The sequence below is a fragment of the Alligator sinensis genome, unplaced genomic scaffold (assembly GCF_000455745.1).
Source record: "Alligator sinensis unplaced genomic scaffold, ASM45574v1 scaffold917_1, whole genome shotgun sequence".
NCBI classification, from domain to species: Eukaryota; Metazoa; Chordata; order Crocodylia; family Alligatoridae; genus Alligator; species Alligator sinensis.
Window position 1 is genome coordinate 3,006,655 of NW_005841988.1, and position 22,681 is coordinate 3,029,335.

Below are 22,681 nucleotides of genomic sequence, written 5' to 3' on the forward strand. Positions count from 1 at the left end.
CTTATTTTCCATGTCTGCAGGCAGCAATAGTGTCATATATACTGATATTCATATGTACATGTTACTCTGTATTAGGCTTTCTTCTTTGCTCAAATGAAAGGTTGGTTTATAGTGCCATCACTTCAAGACACGCCTGTAGTGCAGTGTGGTGGATATTTCAGGCTCATGTGGTGACCCTGTGGATCATTTATTCTATATGGGAACAGTATATGCCAACTTCTTATATGCCTACTATTTGCAATTTTTTAACATATTCTAAAAACCATGTTCAGCCTAATAGCAAACACTTGTATTTGCATCATGTGCTGAGGATGTTTTAAAAGAAATATTGTAGTTTCTAACAAATTAAAAACAATGCATCATGGCATCTGCTTCGTAAACTAGACTAGAATAGAATATTTTATTTTGTCTATTGTTCCACAAACAAACCTGTTTTGTGTGTATGTCATTTTTTTGCTGCAATGATTGGTTGATTTTTCTATAAACTGACAAGGTTAATCACATGCAAGATAGAGAAACAGCAGTTTGTGAGACACACACTCAGGTCTCTAGCAAATGTTAATTTAATGGATTTGATCCCAGATCACCTGTGCATAGCAGGACCTGTATCAGGGATAGATCCCAGGTGTGTGACTGCTGGTGCAGGGGGGTTAGCATGGGGTACTGGTCCCTACTGCTGTGCTTCCTGTAACCACCCTGTCAATTTTCTGATGGGTGTGGAGCTTGGGATCCTGATTTTGAGCTCCATGCCTATCAGCAAGTTTATACCCACACACCCTGCAAGGGCTGCCCTTGTGCATGGGTGGAGAGGTGCTATGCAGGTGTGAGGAACCCGGCACCTTGGACTCTGCCCGCCCAGGGAGTTTAACCTATAAAGCACCCCATGTCCAACACCTCTAAACCCAATTTCGGGTTAGCTTGTGCAGGGCTAAACTGCAAGTGGATTTAAACTTGGGTGGAGAAAACCCATCAGCTCCACCTACTTTGCACCTGTGAAGTTGAGTGCTTCAGCCCAGCTTGGGGCCGTACCACTTGGCTTGAAACTTTCCAGGTCGGGGGAGCCCTGTGAAGTTGGGCTGCACCACTTGGGTTTAACATGCCACACATTCAAACTAATATATGATAAAAACCAGCCATGAAGAGGTTCCATGTTTAATGTGGAATGTCTTTGTGACTGGTTTGTAATTTTATCACACCATAAATTGGTTGCATGTGTGGCATGTTACAATTTCATGGCATGATTAACTCATTAATCATGCCATTAATGTAATGGCTACCAAGAGCCACAGTTGTCTAACATTACGAGTTTATTTTATGCATTGTGTCATTAAATTACCTCTCATGGATAGGACAGCAAGGGTGCTGTTGTACACTGGTTACACTTTAAGAGTGTTGTCAACCTACTTAAAGCAGGACTATCCTTTAAGACACAAGGCACTGGTGACTGGCCATATACACTGGCACTATTATCAACAGTAAATGTGAAGGAAAAAGATCTATTCTAGATCAAATGAGTATAAACTGAACAGATCCTCTTCAGCAGTGACCTTCAACCTGACTGTCCTTGGTATTTTTACTGAAAAAAATATTTGTTAGACTTCAGTTTTACACTGTTTACCATACAGATATTGTCAGAAAGCATTGCAGGCCCTTTGGAGGGCAGGATTAGAATTCAGAATAATCTTGACAAGTTGGCAGTATAGTCTGAAGTAAATAGGATAAGTGATGGAAGAACCCAGTGAACAAATCCTGTGTAACATAATTGCTTAACAAGTACTCCGATGCTTTCAAAACAGAAATGAAGAAGAAAGCTTTCCAAGACAATAGATTTAAACATCTGATCAGGAATGCTAAAACGGTTTTCTTACAGAAAGACTATTTACATGCTGTCACAGTATGAATAATAATGTGAGCATTGTACTTATTAAAATATTATGCCTTAACTTCCAATAATGTACAATTTGTTAATGTTGTTAGTAAGCTTGAGATAAGGAGACATTTTTAGAGCATGATGGGAGTAAGATCACATTGTTCTCAGGCTGAAAAACCAATTGATTGAGCAGTTTTGCCATGTGCATGGAGTGGTTGTACAATAATTGATCGTTCATATCAATTTTGATATCTTTAAAATAGTATATTTATATTTTGAATTTGATATTTCCTTTTCATGCCAGTTAAAAATGGTATTTGGTACCATAATTCACGTTTATGGTCATATAGCAGTTTTTTAGAACCTGTTTGCATTTGAGAATTACATACAAGGTTTGCATGTCTGATTAAACACTTTATTTTTGTTGCTGTTTATTACAGTTGCTGTCCCTTTTACCAGGAAGGATTCTCCGGCTTCTAGAATTTATTGGCTTTTCTGGCAACAGGGTATAGATTTATTTTTTTAAATTTTAGGGTTTTCTCTATTAGGGTGCAAAAGGATTCAGTATAATTTTTGTAAAGTGAAAGGTATCTTCTATTTAAGCCAACTTTGTTTGTTTGCTTGTTCTGCTTCATTTGTTTGCTTGTTTTGCTTTCATTTTTATTTATATATCTTTATGAAATACTGACTAGACTACTTTAAACACACGCAGAGTAAATTGTGGGTCATAAGCTACACCACTGGTTCTCAACCTTTTTTGTATTAGGACCCATTTGTAAACATCGGTGGCCAGTTCCAACCCAGTAAATAGTTTAAGTAGAAAACACGCAAGTATTTTGGCCCCCAAATATTTATTACAGACTCCCGACTTGCAGCACCCTGGCCCTGCCTGTGCCCCTTCCTCCCGACTTGTGCCCTTTGTCTTCCCTGTAGTCCTGCTGGAGGGGGCCCCCAGGTGCCCCTGCTGTGCTGGACCAGAGTGCAGTGGCTGCACTGGCTCTGGCGACTGCGCCAGTGGCGGAGCGAGTCTGGCCCTGGTGTGGTCTGGAGGGAGGAGGTGGGAAGGCCTGCGGCACTCCATGCCTTGGGTTGGGGACTCCTGTGCAGTGCCAGGCAGCCTGGCGATGCCCCTTCCCCTGGGCAGCATCTCCCAGCTGCCCCACCCCTGCAAGCATGGGCACTGATGCTGCCAAGCCAGGCCAAGAAGCTTACCACTGTCCCCAAAGGGCCCCCCCAACCCCTTTCCCTGCTCTCCTGTGCTGCTGGAGCCCCAGCACCTGGACACCTTCCTTTAGTGCCAGCAGGCACCTGCCCCCCCTCCCTCACTCATTCCCCCTGCCTGTGCCCTTCCCTGCCCCCCCACACCCGAATAGTCCCCAAGCCCTGGGCCTCCAACCTCTGTCCCCCATGGACTTAACCTGCATCCAGCTCTTGGGACTGCTCCCACTGCCCTACCTGGCAGTGTGTACCAGCCATGTGCGTTTGCACATGTGGCGTCCCTGCCTCCAATCACCCTCCTCCAACTCCTCCCCAGCCCCAGGCAGCTCCTTGGAGGCTGGAGGGCTGCCAGTCTGCAAGGGGAAACCCGTGCTTTCCTTCATTTTTCTGTCACTGTTTGCAACCCTTTCAAATATTCTTATGACTCACTTTTGGGTTGTGACTCATGGGTTGAAAAACACTGAACTACACCCCTCACAGGAGCAGCTAAGAGAAGCATGGCACCTCAGAACAAGCTCCCAGCTCCCCCTTGCTGTAGAGAGAATTGTAACTCTCCTTTAGCTTATAACAGCAGCAAATAAATGCATCCTCCATGCCAGTTGCTAGGGATGGAGTCAAGCTTCATATGCTTTCATATACTACTTGCTCTACCCTAGGAGGCAGGAGTTGTGAGTGCACAGATCTCCCATTTCACATATGTGCCCAAATTCTAAGAGCCTTTACTTGTATAAGAAGATCTGAGCTAACCTGGTTAATCCAAAGGAAAACTTCAAGCTGCATGGCTTGGGCACAGAGCAGCTGCTCCAACTGTACGATCAGGGTCCACAGAATCTGAGAGTTAAACAGGCTTCATATATTATGAACGTATATGAGCTCCTATATGTATGAGCTTCCTGCATCACTATGCAGGAAGGGGTCTCTGTGAACCATCATTCCTCTCTTCTGCCTGTGTAGACACTAAGAGAGCTGCTGCAATAGGGTCTAGAAACAAGGCATCAGTGAAAACAGATATTTAATACTAGCCTGCAAAAATATTTTCTGGTGGCTAAAAGAAGATTGGAGTGGTAGGAGATCTGTGTAAAAATCATTGCAAATGGTCGAGAAATTAGAATTTCTGCCTGAGAGTTATGTTGATAAAGGTGAACATGTCTGGAAGGTCAGTGGCTGTGGATAGATGTGTGGAATTTATAGGGTTGTTGGATTCTTGATTGTATATGTGTGCATTGTTCCCTTGGTATTGGTGCCACAAAGAACACTGAGGGAAGTTCCCTGCCAAGGGATAGTGGTGAGAAGGCACACAGATCTCTGAAACTTGATCTGCAAGCTGTTGAGTACTCTGTTTGCATTCCACCCATGGTCTTAAATGTATTCATCCATTTAAAGAGGTGAATACTTCCACTGAGTGATATCATTGCTCCTTCCTGGAGCTCAGAACTCTGTCTAGGAGAAGCAGGACCCTCTGGATTTTGACCAGGAGGAATTGAGTTTTTCTAAAAGTGAAAAATGAAAAAATTGTTGGCACTTGATATTAATCTTATTACTTACATTACATGTCCAGTATGCTGTAGTAGATAACTAAACATTTCTGATTTATTTAGGATATAGGCCTCCTCCAGCTACGGGAAGGTGCTTCCGGTACAAGTTTGAGAGCCATCCTGTGTACTTTCACCTTGCTGGTATATCACACTTTTGTCTGCTTCATCCTTGGTAAGAACTTGGTACTGAACTTGGCCTGTACTTTAATAGACACAGCTGGTGACATCACTCATAAAATCATACCAGTAAGCAATTTATTTATGCCAGCAAAACCCTTGTGTAGACACACTTGGGTTGTTTTAAACTATACAAAAAGAACTCTTGCTGATATAAACTGAATTTCCAATAGAAGAGGTTTCTGTTATATCTCTTCTATTATATCTGTACCAGCAAACCCTATTTTTAAGTGTGAAGAAGCCCCAGTTCTTAATGTAATGCTAAGAAGAGTGAAAGTAATGAGCCAAATGAATATATACTCTTAAACATTCACTTACGTACTTTCCTCTTTCAGAAGATATGTATGCATTCATGCACACACTTTAGTCTGTGCGTAAATTTTCCCTGGACCAGGAAAGATCAGACAAAGATGGAGAGGAAGAAACTCAGAATGATTCTCTCCCCTCAACCTTGGGGTGTGCCTTTGATCTTATAACTGTCCAGAAAAAAATCAAGAAAATGACTAGGGCATTCCAAGTTAACCAATGAACTAAAAGGTAGAGCCAAAGAGGTTTGAGATACTACTGTTGCTGAAAGGTCTGGAATGCCTGTGATGATGAAAGTTCAGATACGTGTAAAGTTGGTCAGGCCACTTGAATGTACTGGTGGCTTTAGGACTACATATGTTTTTAAGATATGCTTGCATCTCTTTGCAAATATTATACTCACCCTTCTTGGCTTATCAGGATTTAGAAGCCAAGAAATTTAGGAAGACTTATTTTCTTCTCAATATTATCTGCTAAAGCTCAAAATTAGGAAGCAAAAGGCATTAAAATAGTTTTCCAAACTACCTGACAAGATTAAGGAAGGCTTTTTGTTTGTTTAAAATATATAATTAAGAATTTCATATTAAGGTTGCTTATATGCTCTGTTTTATTTCTCTCTTGGATGTTTAGCATCCTAAAGACCTAAAATGGGATTTTGTTTTTACTGAAACTTAATAGAGTAAAATACATTTTTCCATGGCATAGGTAAAACAAGACTGTTCTCTGATGTTCTACTCAATCTGTGATATAACTTGGAAATTACTTTTTAAAAATCTGTGCTGTTCTAGTGAGTTAGAAGTAGTCTTATTATGATTATAGGTATAGGAGAAGCCAATCTTGAGGAAGCAGAGACTCTACTTGAACCCTACCTCCAGAAGTTTCCAAATGTGAGTACTCAATATAGTTTACCAAAGATTCTGAATAAAAGAATGGCTGCTTCTTTACTTTCTTTTCTTTTCCTCTCAAGGGTTCCATTATTTTATTCTATGCTGCCAGAATATCTATACTGCAAGGAAATTTTGAAAAGGTATTTACTTTTTGTGGTTTTTATTAATATTATAGTTATTGATTGTGCACAGTATTAGATTTCAGCATAGACTTCACTTGTATATGTCACTTAGGTAGTTCCACTGACTTCATTTGGACTCTGATTTCTGGTCTTCTCCCCTTTCGGGTTTGTGGAAAAATGACTTCATCCTCTAAAGAGGAAATATGTAATAGTCTGGGAGGTCAGCAGTTAACCTATCTGTTTGTGTCAGATGCTGGGGAGAAGATTTGGCTCCTTAATTTACAATAGTTATTAGAGGTGCACCAATACATTGGTCTGATATTGGATTGGCACTGATATAAAGAAAATTGACTGTATCAGAAATCAGCGTGACGATAAGTGGCTGATAAATTTGGCCGATAAATGGCCATAGACGGCAAGGAGCACAGCCCAGCAGTGTGGAAAGCTGCATGCAGCTGGTAAGTCTGTTGTGGTGGAAGGGGAGGGGGGAAGGGGTGTGGGGCCGCAGATCAAGGCCCCCGCAGTGAGGGAGGGAGTGGAGTAGAGGCTGGGGCAGGTGCTACCGGGGTGGGGTGGGGCGCAGAATGGGGCTGCAGCTCATCTGGGGGCATGGGACAGGGGCTGCTCCCGCCGCTACATGCACCCTGGCAGGGCATGGGAGGGGTGCCCCTGGATCTGCATTGAGTGTGGGTGGGGTGGGGTGGGGTGGACTGCAGTTGTGGGCTCGGGGCTGCATGGGGCTCTTCCTGGCGTGTTAGGGGCAGGCAGTTGGGCCAGGGCTGAGCTTGGGGCGGGCAGCGGTGGCACTGGGATGGGAAGCTATGGGGGGGCTATGGCGAATTTTGGGGTGGCTGCAGCCCCCCCTGTAACTCAGCACCCATTGAGTGTGGGTGGGGTGGGGTGGGGTGGACTGCAGTTGTGGGCTCGGGGCTGCATGGGGCTCTTCCTGGCGTGTTAGGGGCAGGCAGTTGGGCCAGGGCTGAGCTTGGGGCGGGCAGCGGTGGCACTGGGATGGGAAGCTATGGGGGGGCTATGGCGAATTTTGGGGTGGCTGCAGCCCCCCCTGTAACTCAGCACCACCCCTCCCAGCACCACCACCACCAGCCGGTCTGGTTGCAGCTCGGCCTATCCCACACTGGGAAGAGCCCTGCGCAGCCCTGGCCTCAGCCCACACCTGCAGCCTTCCCCACCTCACGCAAATCCGGGGGCACATGCCCCCTCGCCGTGCCCTCCTGGGGTGTGCACAGGAGTGGGAACTGCTCCCCTGAATGAGCTGCACCTCTGTTCTGGGCCCATCCCCATCCCAGCTGGGCAGCACCTGCCCCAGCCCCACTCCTCCCTCACCACAGGGGCCTTAATCTGTATCCCCCCCATGCCCCACCCCCCAACAGACTTACCAGCTGGATGCAGCTCTTCAGTTGCAGGGCTGCATATCGGAAATCTGATTGGTTTTGGCCAATATGCCTCCTTAAAAATCAATTATTGGTATTGGCCCCTAAAATCGGAGCACCCCTAATAGTTATGTTGTACTGTAACTGATTAAAGTATTCTCTCTCTCTTCCCCGCTTTACTCCCCACCATTATTTTTGGCTGAATTAAATTGTAGGCACAGTTAACACTCCAAGAATGCATTGCAGCCCAACAAGAGTGGAAACAGATCCATCACCTCTGTTACTGGGAGTTGATGTGGTGCTACACATTCCAGCAGAACTGGCTTCAAGCATATCGGTATGCAGACCTGCTCTGCAAAGAGAGCAGGTGGTCTAAGGTAAATGGGCAGGTGGACATGCTTATGCCATGCTAATAGCCTCTCTCTAGTTAAGTCCACATTTCAGTTTTTATAATGGATCTAATTTGTATTTTCTGTAAAATCTTTAAACCAGGGAACTAAGTTTAACTCTACATCTGAGATTTTACTTTAAATTTGGAAAGAAAAATTCTAAATTGACAGTAAGTTCCAGAATTTCCATGCCCTAAGAATTGTGAGTTCGTGTCTTCCAGTCTGAAATAGAAGTTGAGCAGAAGATTAAATCAATCTAATCTAATCTTAATTGCATGTGTAAGAACAAAATTTAAATAAACTCTAATTTTAAAAGTTTTACACATTAAATTTTAAACAAAAGTAACATGAGAATAAATAGTCATAGATTTCATAGATTTTAGGGGTAGAAGGAACCTATTAGATCATCAAGGCCGGCCCCCCCTGCCCTGGGCAGGAAAGAGGGCTAGGGTCAGATGACCCCAGCCAGGTGTTTGTCCAATCTCCTCTTAAATGCGTCCAAGGAAGGGGACAGCAGCACCTCCCTTGTAAGCGTATTCCATATTTTGGCAACCCTCACTGTAAAGAATTTTTTCCTGATGTCCAGTCTAAATATACTCTCTTTCAATTTGTGACCATTGTTTCTGGTTACAATGGGTGCCCTGGTAAACACTGTATCCCTTATTTCCTGCTGCCCCTCCCAGTGAGTTTGTATATGGCCACAAGATCACCTCTCAGCCTTCTCTTGTGGAGGATGAAGAGATTCAGGTCCCTCAATTGGTCCTCATAGGGTTTTTCCTGTAGGCCTTTAACTAGAAGCATGACCCTCCTCTGAGCCCTTATCTACAACTCTCTTGAAGTGCGGCACCCAAAACTTGATGCAGTACTCCAGCTGTGGCCTGACCAGTGCCTCATAGAGGGGAAGTATCACCTCCCTAGACCTGTTTGTGGTGCACCTACTTATGCGAGAGAGAGTGCGATTAGCTTTACTTATTACTTCATCACAGTGGCGACTCATGTTCATTTTGGAGTCAACTATGACTCCGAGATCCCTTTCCACAGTTGTGCTGCTTAGAATGGTACCTCTCAAGGTAAAGTTGTGTTGATGACTCTTCCTCCCCAGGTGCAACACATGGCACTTATCTTTGTTAAACTGCATCCTATTCTGTTTTGCCTACTTCCCGAGCCTGTTGCTCCTTGTTCTGTCATCTGTCACCACTGAGAGCAGTCTAGATCCATCCTCTTTAGAACCACCCTTCAGGTAGTTAAAGGTTGCTATCAAATCCCCACTCAGTCTTCTCTTCTCCAGACTAAATAAGTCCAGTTCCCTCAGCCTCTCATAAGCCATGAGCCCCAGCCTCTTAACCATTTTCATTGCCCTCCTCTGGACTTTTTCCAATTTGTCCACATCCTTTGGGGGGCCCAAAACTGGACACAGTACTCCAGTTGTTGCTTCACCAGTGCTAAATAGAGGGGATTAATCACTTCCCTTGATCTGTTGGCAATGCTCCTGCTAATGCAGCCCAGTATGCTGTTAGCCTTCTTTGCAACAAGGGCATACTGTTGGCTTATTTTCAGCTTCTTGTCCACTGTAAGCCCATGGTCCTTTTCTGCGAAGCTGCTGTTTAGCCAGCCGGTCCCCAGCCTGTAGTGGTTCATTGGATTGTTCTGTCCTAAGTGCACTTCTCCTTATTGTGTTGGTCAAAAGACCAATGCACAGGTTTGGCAACCAAGGTCTTTATTGAGTCACACACGTAGATCAAGGGGGGAAAAGCAATGCTTTATCTAAAACCATTCATACATACACACGCAGGCCAATCCACTGGTGCTCGGGGCCAGTCACGATGACTCTGGACATTGTTGATCTTATGGGAAGGATGCCAGCACGTTCTCCCGAGTTGATGTGGATGGCATACCACGAGATGATTGAATTGAGGATCCTGAGGAAAGGAAGGAAGGAGATCTGCAGAGTAAGGACTATGGATGGTGATTCCACTTCTACATTCACCACCAATTATTCCTTGTTTGTGAGCAGCAAGTCAAGAAAAGCACAGGCCCTAGTTGGCCCCTCCAGTATTTGCACTAGAACGTTGTCCCCAGCACTCTCCAAAAGCTTTCTGGATTACCTGTGCACTTCTGTATTGCTCTCTCAGAGGGTATCAGGGTGATTGTGGTCTGCCATGAGACCTCGGGCTTGTGATCAGAAAATGTCCCCTAGCTGTTTGAAGAATGCCTCATCTACTTCATCCTTCTGGTTTCATGGTTTGTAGCAGACACTCACCATATTACCTTTGTTGCTTTTCCTTTTAACCCTAACCCAGAGACTTTCAACAGGCCTATCACCAGTTTCACACTGAAATTCTGAGCAATCATACAGCTCTTTTATGTAAAGAGCAACTCCTCCTCCTTTTCTCCCCTGCCTGTCCTTCCTGAACAGTTAATACCAGTGTTTGTTAACATTTTTTAAATTTGCAGATCCCTAAAAAATTTCAAATAGAGGTGTGGAATTAAAACACGAACAAGAACATTTATAGGTAGCCATTGGTGCCCACATGAATGCGCAGCATGGAGTAGTCTTGCAGGATGAGTCTTGGTAATCCCTCTGTGACATCTTGGATCTGGGCTGCAAGAAAGGAGCAGACTTTTCAAGACAACAGGTTAGGCTGGCAGATGGATGCCTTTCTCCCCTGCAGAAGGGAGTCTCCAACCATCACCACCCATTGCTTCCTCTTGGTGGCAGTGGTTTTGATCCTCCCAGCCTTGGGAATGCCTGGCTTGGCCTTTTCTGCCAGTGGAGCATTCTCCTTCTTTGTTGCTAGGGAACAGATAGCTGTTCTTAAGGCAAATTGCTGCAGGTGGAAATGAAGACTTCTGCTTGCTGCCAGAGGTCACAAGCTTCCAACTTCCACCTTCCTTAGGAGTCATTGTCATCTTCCTTTTCTAGTGTTGCCTCTGGCAGGCCTTCCTTAGCAGTTCTAGAGGTCTCCTTCAGCATCAAATCGATGAAGTCGTCATAGCAGAGGATGCTTTGGAGCCTTGCTGCCTCCACCTATGGCTCTCTTGCTTGATCCCTGAGGGACATCACCAGGAGGCACCGCTTACGTTGCAAACACTCCCCCCACTTAGCTGTCACTGGAAGGAACCTGCAAGCCACAGTCTCCACAGTGCCAAAACAGAATGTGGGTGAAAGCCTCCATGGGGCGCATCCACATAAGCGCACATGTGCATCTTACAGCATCTCAAATCCCTTTGAGACGCTGCAAGAGACACGTGCGGGAATGAGAAAATGTTCCCCGTGCTGCAAGTTTGCAGTGCAGGGGAAAAATGAGACCCCTGGATATCCAGGGGTCAAAAAAAGCCACACTGGGAAACAGCAGGGCAAGGCACAGTCCAAGACCATGCTCAGAGGCAACCGGGAGAAGGAGTCCTCCAGAGAAACACTCTGGTATTAGGCCAGAGCGTCTCTATGGCTCCCCCTTGCCCTGGCAACTGATCACGTCTCTTGAGCGTGCTCGAGAATAAAAGCGGGGCAAGGCTCAGAGCTTGCTTCTAGGTAGTTAGTTGGAGGTAACAAGGACCATCTAGAGAAGGTCCAGAGTCTGGAGGAGTAGAGGCTGAAGCCATGGGAGATGAAGGTAAGAAGGGGGAGGGTGGGAATGGCAACTTTCTCCCTAAAAGGGAAACCCAGGTTTCCCTGTTTGCAAAGGACTCTTTGCAAGGCTGCCAGTCTCAGCCTGCAAGAGCCACTTTCAAACTGGGGAGAAATAAGAGGCAGAAACCATGGAGCCCACCCAGCCTGATGACTTGTGTGGGCCTCAGGGTGGGGGACTGTGTGAGATGGAAGCTGTGCCATGTGCAGGGCCTGGGGGCTTTTGGGTGGGTGTTGGGTGGGTGTCCCTACAAAAGACAACTGTGGGACTGTGAGTGGTGGTCCTACACGTGGCACAGGGTGCCGACCCAGCCCGATGCCACACACCCCACCTCGCACAGGACTGCACCGGTTCTTGCTGCCACCCAGGGCCACATGTGGTGGTAAAAACCATCCCAGTCCTGCCCAAGGCAATGGCGCATGACATCGGGCCTGGCTGGCACTCTGCACCATGTGCAGTGGGGAAACAAGTAGCAGTGGAAGCCACCGGGCAACATTGCCGGGAGCAAAGCGAGCAAGGTGGGTGTTGGAGGGGGCCCACACTTATGCCCCCACTGCACAAAGCCCTGCAGCTGCCTGCAAAAGGCAGCTGTGGGACCGTCTGTGCACTGGATGGCTGCTTCTGGCAGAGGGGCTCGGTGGCACCTGCTGCCGCTCATGTTTTATATTTGCACATGGTGCATGCTGGCAGGACCTGGCTCCACCACTGTAGGGTTGGGGAGGGGAGGTTCTTGGGTGGGTGGTGTGGGGCCCCCCCACACTCCTGCCCCCGCTGCACAGAGCCCCACAACTGCCTGCAAAGGCAGCCGCATGACCATCTGTGCGCTGGCTAGCGGCTCCCATCAGTCAGCCAGCAGCACCCACCGCTGCTTGTTTCCCCGCTGCACATGGTGCAGGGTGCTGACCCAGCCTGATGCCCATCCTGGGCAAAAACTGGCACAGTCCTGCCTGAGGTGGGGCATGTGGCATCGGGCCGGGTTGGTACCCTGCGCCACGTGCAGCGGGGAAACTCTGCTAGGAGCAGTCAGGCAGCGCACAGACGGTCCCGTGGCTGCCTTTTACAGGCAGCTGCGGAGCTCTTTGCAGCAGGGGTGGGAATGTGGGGGCCATGGACACACACCCAAGAACACCCCCTCCCCCACCCCCCTCCCGTCCCTACATGTGGCACAGCCAGGCCCTCTTCGGGCTCTATGTGGTGAGGGCAGGAGTGTGGGGGGCCGCCCAACATCCACCCAAGAACCCCTGCCCCCCCAACCCTACAGTGGCACAACTGGGCACTGCCAGCATGCACCATGTGCAGCAGGTGAACACAGGTGGTGGCTGGAGCCACTGGGGGACTCTGGCAGCAGCAGGCAGCTAGCGCTGTGAGGGCCCAGGGCTGCCTGATGCCGGCATTTGAAGGGGTTGAGGGGAGGGGGTAGGGGCACGCATGTGGCTGTCTCTCATCTGCCATGATTGCTGGGGGTATGCTGACCTCCTCAATGGTCAGGTCTTGGATCTTTGGGGCATAGGCCTGTGCCTGCATCAGTCCTGGAAGTGGTGCGTGGCACATCGTGGGCACTCCCAGCCCACCTGGTGTAAATGTGGGTGAAGCGGTCACGATGGTCTATGACTGCTTCAAGCACCAGTGAGTTGCTGCCATGGCGTTTAATGTACTGCCGCCCTCCCCCAGGGGGGCAGAGGATGGAGATGTGGGTCCCATCGAGCACCCCAACACAGTTGGGGAACCCAAGGGCCCCAAACCCTGTCACCACCTCCCCAGGGTTAGCCAGCCAGATGACTTCATCAGCTAGGGTGACCTGGATGGGCCCACATACATCCAGAACAGCCTGGCCAGCAGTGGATTTCCCCCCCGCAAAGGAGTGGGCTATATACCTGAGGCTGGCAGGCGTGACCAGCCTCATGATGGCTATGGCCACATGTTTCTCTGGAGTGAGGGCTGGATGCATCGCAGTGTCTTGCTGCTTAATGTTAGGGGCTACCAGGTGCATGAATGCCTCTTGACATCTGGAAGGTCTGTGTCCAATGTGCATTGTCCCAGGTGGGGAGGACTATACACTCCCACCAGTGTTTACTGGTAGCCCAGACCCAGGTGTGGCAGTACATGCGGGGAATGATTGTCAGCTGCTCCCTCTGTTGGGTCCAGCCTGGCAGTAGTGGGGCAGAAGTCTGCAGCTGGGCCTGGCAGCATGGGTATGCTCCTCCCCAGCAGGGCCTCACAGCCCTGAGCTAGGCAGGTGACTCTGGTTCCAGACTGGGCTGTCTGGATGTAGTGATGCTGCTGTGCAGCCACGGCCTGCTGGCAGCTGGCCCAGAGGTTCAGGTGGCTCTGCTGCAGGGCCTGTACTAGAGCCCAGGTGGCTGTGTGGTCTCTGTCGCTGTCTGTGTCTGGTATGTGTGCAGCCATGGGGCCGCAGGTCCAAGGAGGCAGATTCTGTTGCAGATGGCAGCAGGTCACAGCCAGGCAGCAGTCCTCACTGCCAGACTGCTGTAGTGGGTAGAGGGTTCAGGGGCCACTAAGTCAGGGCAGCTTTGGCAGTCCAGCTGGCACAGGGGGCTGGTGTCTCCAGATGCCAAGTGGCCGGGCCTCAGAAGCTTCTGAGGGCAAGTAGCCCAAAGCTGCTGGCCAGGGTAGCTTTTTATACTGCTAGGGTCAGCACAAGTGCTGACCCTGGGCTCCACCTCCCCCCTGGCTGCAGATCTAGAAGAAGCCAGGCAGGGTTATTTTGCCCCAAGTGGCACAATTTGCCCCACACCAAAGTGCATGTCTGGGCACGTGTGCTGGGGCAAAAAGCCCTGGCTCAAATTTGCATTACTTCTATTTGAGCTGCTGCAAGTGCACATGCCTGCATGTGTGGATGCACCCATGGTGAGCAATGCTGCCTAGACAGACAGGTACAAGCAGAGGATGAGTTGGCAGTGGCTCTGGCATTGTGATGTCCTCCAGCCATTTCTTTAGGTCTCTTAATGCTTTGCCTCTCTTTTCCTGTCCCTCCTTCCAAGCAAACCTTCCGAAGAGAATTCCCCTGTAAGCTGGCCTGTTTGCTGCTCCTTGGCCCTAAAAGGTTCCCATTTCTTTGCTTCCTCTCACCAAGCTTGCAGTGAAGGAAGGTGAGAGAGAGTTTCCAGGCAAACTCCCTAGTGAACTCCCTTCAACTGCCCCTTGCTCTGGGCTCTACTTAAACACGAGACAAGCATTGGTGTAACTGCTGAGTTTTAGCTACCTACACTAAATATGTATAGATTAGTTACTCTTAATTAAAGAAGAAACTTACCTTAAAGGCTCACCTTCAAAGGGTAGAGGCATCGGAGCAGCAAACATCTGCAAACTGATTTGGGAACTACTTGCAAACTGCCCTGCTTACTGTCCCTGTTCACTTGCCCCCTGGTCGCTTTGGGACCTTTTATACTCTCCTGGACCTGGACTGGCTCCACCCCCTTGTTAGGGCTTTTGTTAGACACAGGATACAACCACTCAGCTGGGAGCACTCCCAGCTGCTCAGAGCACATGCCCAAACACACAGCCCACCAAACACTCAGCAGACCAAACACATAGGCAGCCCTGGCTCATTTACCTTCCCAGAGCAGGATCTGGTGCCTGGCTCCATATTATGATGGCATAATATTCCAAGATTTTAAATGATTTAAAGGTAACCTGTAACTGTGACTCAAGAGACTTAAACATTTCCACAATTTTCACTATAAATGTTAATTACTGCACTTTCTAGTGAATACCTTCTTAAAAAACAAACTACCAGTAGAAGTATTTGTAATATTATGTATAGAGATGGGTCTGAAAAAATCCTTGAATCATAACATTTCTAAATTTTGATACAAACTAATTTCTGTAGCTACTCCAGCCTCTCAGTTTGGCTTATGGGTTTGCATTATTAATGAATCTACACTTTCTGAAGGGAAAACGCTCTTAAAAACTGGCAGATTCAGCTAAATGTCAATACCGTATAAATGTAATGAATATGAAATATAGCATAAATCACAATAACAAAGGAAGCATTGAGCTAAATTTTAGTGGTTCACCTGCCTCGTAATCAGTGGGTGTGTCTACCGCTGGAATAAGGATGCCATACTTTAACAGTGTGTTCTGACTTGATATAACAAACTGTATGTTAATATATTGCTTTTTTTGGGGTAGGCAATATATGTGTTCCAGAAAGCTGCAATTTTGTGTATGCTTCCTGATGATGATGTGAAGAAAACTGGGGAGAACATTGTATCTTTGTTCAGGTAAATTTTTACATTTTTAGTTAAACTAGAATGAAACAGCTAGGTGTGCATTTTGCTTCTTGGATTCAAAGCTCTTCTCTCTCCTCATTTATTTTCTTGCTAACTCCTGTCACCAATACTTTATTATCATGAAAATTCTCCCCTTTCTCACCACTTACACTGTCTTAAGATAATCAGTTTGGTTTTGATCATCTCAGGTCACATTCAGTTTGATCTCAGCAATGCTTCACAGGATTAAAATGGAATATAGGTGTATAAATTCCAGTGAATCCTCCAATTTGACCCTGTTGTACAGCCCACAAAACTTTGAGGTGCCTAAGTTCAGGTGACACTTCCATTTTGGATGGTAAATTTCCCTACATGCCTGCACATGGGCTTAGCTTATCTTGGTTTTTTGTTGTCAAAAAAGAACAATTATACATGGGCTAAGAATAAGTTACTGATAGTAATGGTTCGTTCCTCACTTTTTAGAGCAATTCTACCAGTTTACAAAGTTAAGACCATACCAGGCAAGGCACATTATCTCTTATAGTTTTTGCAATTGCTCCAAATTGTAATTTGTGTTTGCATTTTTCCAAACCCTATTTTTTCCTGATAATAATTACATGAAACTAATATTTATTCTACCATGATATACAAAGTGTTTGAATTAAATTTTAAAATATTTGTTTTATTAATGGAAAAACGGCATACAAATATGATTAGTTGTTTTAAAAAATCACCACCTCAGTACATTTTATTCATGTTTGTAATGGCAAAACTTAGTGTCATATTCAGTTTACCCAATGTCACTATTAATATTGAAAACCTGGTGGACCAGATGCATAAGCCTGAAACACAGTACTAGTATATTTGTACATTAGGAAACATATTTGAGAAATCTGCTTAACTGGAATGCCTTTGGAAAAACTGATTTATCTCAGACCTCTGACACACTACATTTAAGATATGATTAACAGGTTAATTATGCCTTAAGTAGTAACCTGCTCACACATTCAGGTTTCAGCTCGATAGTGTAAGGGGAGCCTGGGCTCCCGAACCTGCACTGGCAAGTAATAGGGATAGGGAGGCATGATAGGGATCTAAGCCGCAAACCCCAAATTGCTCGTGCATGACAGGAGCACAGTTGTTGGAATTGTGGCTTAGATCTCGTTGCACTTTAATCTGGACATCTGTCAGAGGCCTCAATTATAGCAAATGGCAAAGAGTCCTACTTAATTGAGAGCAAATACTTAACCAGCAGCAAGAGCAGTGGTTCTCGTACCTGTTAGATTCAAGGCACCCCATGGAAAATGCCAGCTGTCAATTTTCACTCCTTTTTTTGACTATAGAAAAATAATAGAACAATTCTTCTGTTGCAGTGAACTCAGAAAGACCACAACAGGTCAGAATATTTTCAGCACAATGGATTCCTAGTTGAAATATATGGGTTCATCTCGTAAATCAAGTTTGTACTCTTAACAGTTCTAACACTGGCACCCTTATAAGGATATCAAGGTACCCCAGAGTGCCATGGCACTATGGTTGAGAATCACTGAGCTACAAGTTCAGTGTTGTTAAACTAAGCATCAGGTCTGTATTCAGTTTTATCACTTAATGTTAGAGTTACAGGAGGAAGCATCAATTAAAGGTGAAGTGCAGTGACTTCTTTCATTTTTGCACTTTCATTCACTGCATTATTTAGTTTTGTTTTATAGATTTGTTTTTAGACATTTTAGGTGTTGTTTTCAGCTGAGAGGATTTTCATTTTCACTGCAGATGGAAAATACAGGTTTCCCTCAATTTATATGGAAAATACAGGTTTCCCTCAATTTATGTGGGTTCTTTATATGCAAGTTCACTCTTATGTGATGAGCATATTTAGACCCATAATTCATTATATGCGAAGTAAATTTGCTCTTATGCAAGCAGCATAGATGCCTGCCCCCCCCCAGCAGGTACGTCTGTGGAGGGAAGGGAAAGGGCCATGGCCCTACTCAACCCAGCCCCTGCTGCAGTGGCTCTGGGAATGGCCAGAGCCAGCTGCCTGCAGGTGCTGGGCTGCACCGTGCTCTGCCTGTCCCCCCCTTGTGCCTGGGCTCACCCCAGCTCCTGGGCTACACCATGCCATGGTGCAGGCAGCTGATGTCAGCTGCTCCTGGGGCTGCTCCAGCATGGGCTGGACTGAGTGTGGACAAGCGGAGCCCCAGGTGGTATGGGGCACAGCACTCACCCCAGCCCTGGCTGCAGTGGCCCTGGGAGCATCTGACACCAGCTGCCTGCACCACGGCATGGTGCAGCCCAGGAGCAGAGCTAAGTGGGTACAGGTGGAGCACGGTGCAGCCCAGCGGCTGTAGGCAGCTAGCACTGGCCACTCCCGGGGCTGCTGTAGCTGGGGCTGGGGTGAGTGCTGCTCTGTTCCTTCAGCTTTGCTGCCTTGTGCGCCCTGGGAGCAACACTTCCCCCACCCCCCTGCCCCTTCCCTAGCCCCAGCCTCGCTCCCTCCCTCCTTCCCTGCCATGGGAACCTGTCCCTATTTGTTACAGTGTAAAGTGGGTTCACTTTATGTGAATTTGATTTATGCGCTGTTCTCCAGGAACACATATACAGCATAAATTGAGGGAAACCTGTACTCTTTCGCAGCACAGAAAACAAGGGATCATGGGAAAAGAAATAATTTTATGTCAAAGAAGAGTTTTATATTTAATGCACAGAAAATATTAAATATTTATAACTTGATGATATCTTTTTTTCCATTTACAGACAAATAGAAGGCCTAAGGCAAAGAATTGCAGGAAAATCTATTCCAACAGAAAAGTTTGCAGTAAGGAAATCACGTCGCTATGCAAGTTCTCAGCCAGTGAAGCTTATACTACCTGCCCTGGTATTTACAGTTGTCTTATTTCATTCTTCTTTGTATGATAAAATTAGCATATATTTATCAATAATAAAAAGAGCAACTCTTATACAGCTTGTACCATAAGTTTCCACTATTTATTTCAGACTAAAGTATTTGCAGTCAGTAAGATGAATGTTACGTGTATTTTTATAATGGCATACTTAGAAAGCACTGTAATACGGCTTTCCAAATTTGGCTCTTAATTTTGCAAGTTTTATTTTCAGTGTTTTTTCCTCGGATTAGAGGCAAATGTTTCTTAAAGTTAGATCAAAGTCGCTTGATATTTTTTATTTATTCAGACATAAAAAACTTCCTGCATACATACATGTTTTAAATTTAGAAATGTTCTGCCTGGATAACTCAGAAGCAACTGAAGATGAAAAACTCGGCTTATTTTAACTGTAAAACATTTTGTAAATAAAGGCAGGTTTCAAGAAAAATAATTCAGTAGTTTTAAATTTATATGTGGTTTGAAGTGGAAGATTGTATGCATGATTGATAGAATGTTCCATAAGGATCCAAGTTAACAATATTTGCATACCACAGTTTGTATAGCGCAGTAAGTTCTAGCTACATTGCTATCATTTAGTAGGTTGCAAGTGTCTACTGTTAGCTTAACTATCTAATTAGGATAATTTATTATTCAGCTACACTACAGTGGGCAAATCTCTCTTCATAACCTTTGTCCTAACGTCACATACATGGCCATATATGGGGAAAAATTCTTAACTTACTGCAGTCTGCACTAATACATAAGGGAATAAAATCTGTCAGTGATTGCTACTAGCGAGATAAGCTTAAGTTTTATATGGGGCCATAGGCACCATTCAGTACTATACGCATGCTCTGATGTGTTCTAATTAGAACACTCTAGCATTGCTGTAGTGTCATGTATATAAGTCCCTGTTGGTTTAAAAATGGCTGTTGGGATGCTTTAGTTAAAACGTTCTGCGGCCATTACTGAATGTGCAGGGGCTTAATATATGTGACACTGCAGCATTTTATTTAGAGTGGTTCCTGGTAATCAGAGTGGTTCTCCAGGAACCACTCTAACTAAAATGCCCTCCTCCCCCTGCACATGTATAGGCACCCAAAGTGAGTCCATTGGCTAATTCTGCTGACTAGGCAAATCTGAATTTAGCTCTTAAAATGTCAACTTAAATAGAGCCAGAATATTTAACTCATTTTTTTTGTTTAGTAGTTGCAAACTAACCAAATTGGAAGAAATAAATTAAGGATAACTAATTTAGGATGGACGAGTCTAATGCACAACCAATAATTGGGGAATGACTGGCTAGGCTGCTATGTTGCAGAAAAGGATCTGGGGTTATAGTGGATTGCAAACTGAATACAAGTCAACAGTGCAGCAGTGGCAAAACAGCTAATAACTCACTGGGATGTAATAGCATGTGTAGTCTGGGAACGAATTTTTTTCTAAAGCAGCCTTCTGACCCTGAAGTATTATATCCAGTTTTGGGTTCTTCACTTCGAGAAAGATGTAGACAGATTGGAAAGAGTCCAGCAGAGAGCAACACAGATTTGTAAGGGCTAAGTACAGAGAGTCAAAAAACCCGAGGCTGAATCCATTCAATGTTTGCAGGTTAGTCTAAACTGTATAGATTGAACTGAGAAGCAAGTGTGAACAGACATTCATTTTTGATTCTGGAAATGCAGCCACTGGACTTCTGTTATGTTACAGGTTTAAATTGGTTCCTGATCACTTAAACCGGTTTATGTGCAACTTCTGTCCCTAGCCAAGAGGTCTAGAAAACTTGATGTATAAAAAGAGGTTGGAAAAACGGGTTATTTAGTCAGGAGAAGCAAAGATTGAAGGGGGATTCACATCAGCATTGAATGGTTTGAAAGAGGATGTCACTTCCACAGAGAGCAGGACAAGAAACAACAGTTTTAAATTGTGATGCGGGAAGCTTAGGTTGGATATTAGGAAGAACTTTCTACTTTTGAGGGTGGTTAAATACTTCAACAAGTTACCTAGAGGGGTTGTGGAATCTCCATCCTTGGAAATCTTTAGGTAAGACAAGCATGTTGCTAGAATGTCCTAGACAGGGATGTTCTTGCTTGGAGCCATGAGTTGGACCAGCTGACCTCCTGTGGTCCCTTCCAGTCGCATATATATTCCTTGAATTCTGAACTGTATATGAGAACAATATATATCAACAACTTGTTCCATACGATTGCATATGCAAAATATAAAGCTCTGATAATTTCTCAGGGAAAATTATTAGGATCTTGCCTTAAGATACTAATATCATGGTAAATGATATTAGTTGACAAATGCTGAATCTTTGCTGAATCAATGAGTAGTATCTTAATTTTGCATGGAATCTCATTATTTAAGGTCTGACTCAGCATGTGGACTACGATTCTTCCTCAAACAATAGGAAATTACAGCACTAAGGAGATCGTACATCCAACAGGCGTTCATGCCGTTAATATAAAATTAAAGTATCCAGTAATTTTCTTTTTTCACATGTCAGCTTGATCTGTTCAATTAACAACTAAGGTTATTTGGAAGGTAGGCTACAGGGATAGGAGAATGTTTGCAGGGGAAATCCAATTTATCTTCATCAACAGAAAATGCTAATACTTTGTCCTGTTTGTTACATCTTGCAGTTAATGAACATTAAATTATATTTTGGAAAAGCTGCCATTCAGCCATTTGGTTTTTAAATAAAGGCAGTTTTCAGTGTCCTGACTGCTTATTAGGCAACAACCTGTTTTTGATAGCCTAACAAAATATGTCCCCCAGTATTATTGATGTTCTTTGCTTAGTTAAATCTCCTGCAAAGGTAACATTTTGCATATTGTGTAGACAAGTATTGGCTGGTATAGTAATTGTTTATTATCAGGGTTGCTCAGCACTTCTCCTAAGACCTGTGTTTCACCTACTTCACCTTTTACAACACATTAGGTGTTTTGGTCAAAATTTTCCATGAAGGAGATCTGCTTCAGGCTGATTTTTGTTTTTTGGAAAGTTTCTGACAAAACTGTTCAGTTGTTTCCAAGAATAACCTTATCGTTCTGATGCATTAGCATCAGCATGCTTTGGAGCAGAAACTTGAAACATGCCAATTGTAACCTGTCTTTTGAATCACAGATGTGCTTTCTTTCATCCCCACAAAAATCTGGTTAAAAAATTCAAGTTCACATATGACAAGCAGAGACTTCCAAGAGATTTTAACAGCTAAATCTATGATGCTACTGTGCTATCTGGGCACGCCCTAATATTCTGACTACTCCTAGTGTTGACTAGACTGTTATTTTTATCTGTTTATCCATGCAGAGTGTTTGTGTGTGGCCCATACCCTCACTGGTACTCTTTTTGTCAGGCAGTGAGACTGAAAGCAGGGTCACATTCTGCAGTGCTTTTTGCTTTTTTTTTTTACCGTTTCCTCCCATTACCTGGTATTTCGGGTGGGTTGGTTGGGGTGTGTGCGCATGCGCACCTGTGCCTTTAATGTGCTGAGAAAATGTTCAGTATAGCTATCCAGATTATATTCTTAAGTGAAATTGATCCACGTATAAAACTGATGCATGCGTTTTGTTTCTTTTTGGCAGGAAATGATGTATGTCTGGAATGGTTTTGCAGTTGTAGGCAAAAGAACAGACCTTACAGAAAGTTTATTAATAACAATTGAAAAAGAAGAAACTGCTCTACAGAATGAAGCTAGTAAGTAGTCATTTCAGGGAAAAAATATAACTAGCAACACAGAAAAACCTGTTGGTTCATTTTGCACTATATTAATGTGTTCTATAAGGAGCAAGATGGAAGACTGAATGGAATTCAACACTTAACAGCTAACTATAGGTCCCAATGAAATATCCCTAAGAGCAACAATGCAAAGTTATGGACATTTACATATCTTTCATCAAAATTCGCTTGGCTCAAATCAGAGTATAGGAAGACTAAAGAACTTTGCATAATTTAATAAGATGTCATTAAATAATATCCAGTATCTGAGGAGATGAGCTAAATGATTTGACCTGGAAAGGTCTGAAAAAATACTTAATTTA

General features: G+C 44.9%; 1 protein-coding gene across 2 annotated transcripts in view; it reads left to right on the forward strand.

The window, feature by feature from the left end:
• TTC39B (tetratricopeptide repeat domain 39B) overlaps nucleotides 1-22,681 on the forward strand; it is a 112,727-nt gene that overhangs the window by 79,619 nt on the left and 10,427 nt on the right. For both annotated transcript variants that reach the window (XM_014518838.2, XM_006021340.3), the window contains exons 9-16: nucleotides 2,311-2,376; nucleotides 4,687-4,795; nucleotides 5,926-5,993; nucleotides 6,074-6,133; nucleotides 7,722-7,883; nucleotides 15,677-15,768; nucleotides 18,511-18,631; nucleotides 22,226-22,337. In XM_014518838.2, the coding sequence (XP_014374324.1) occupies nucleotides 2,311-2,376; nucleotides 4,687-4,795; nucleotides 5,926-5,993; nucleotides 6,074-6,133; nucleotides 7,722-7,883; nucleotides 15,677-15,768; nucleotides 18,511-18,631; nucleotides 22,226-22,337 (790 nt within the window). The remainder of the gene's footprint in view (nucleotides 1-2,310; nucleotides 2,377-4,686; nucleotides 4,796-5,925; nucleotides 5,994-6,073; nucleotides 6,134-7,721; nucleotides 7,884-15,676; nucleotides 15,769-18,510; nucleotides 18,632-22,225; nucleotides 22,338-22,681) is intronic.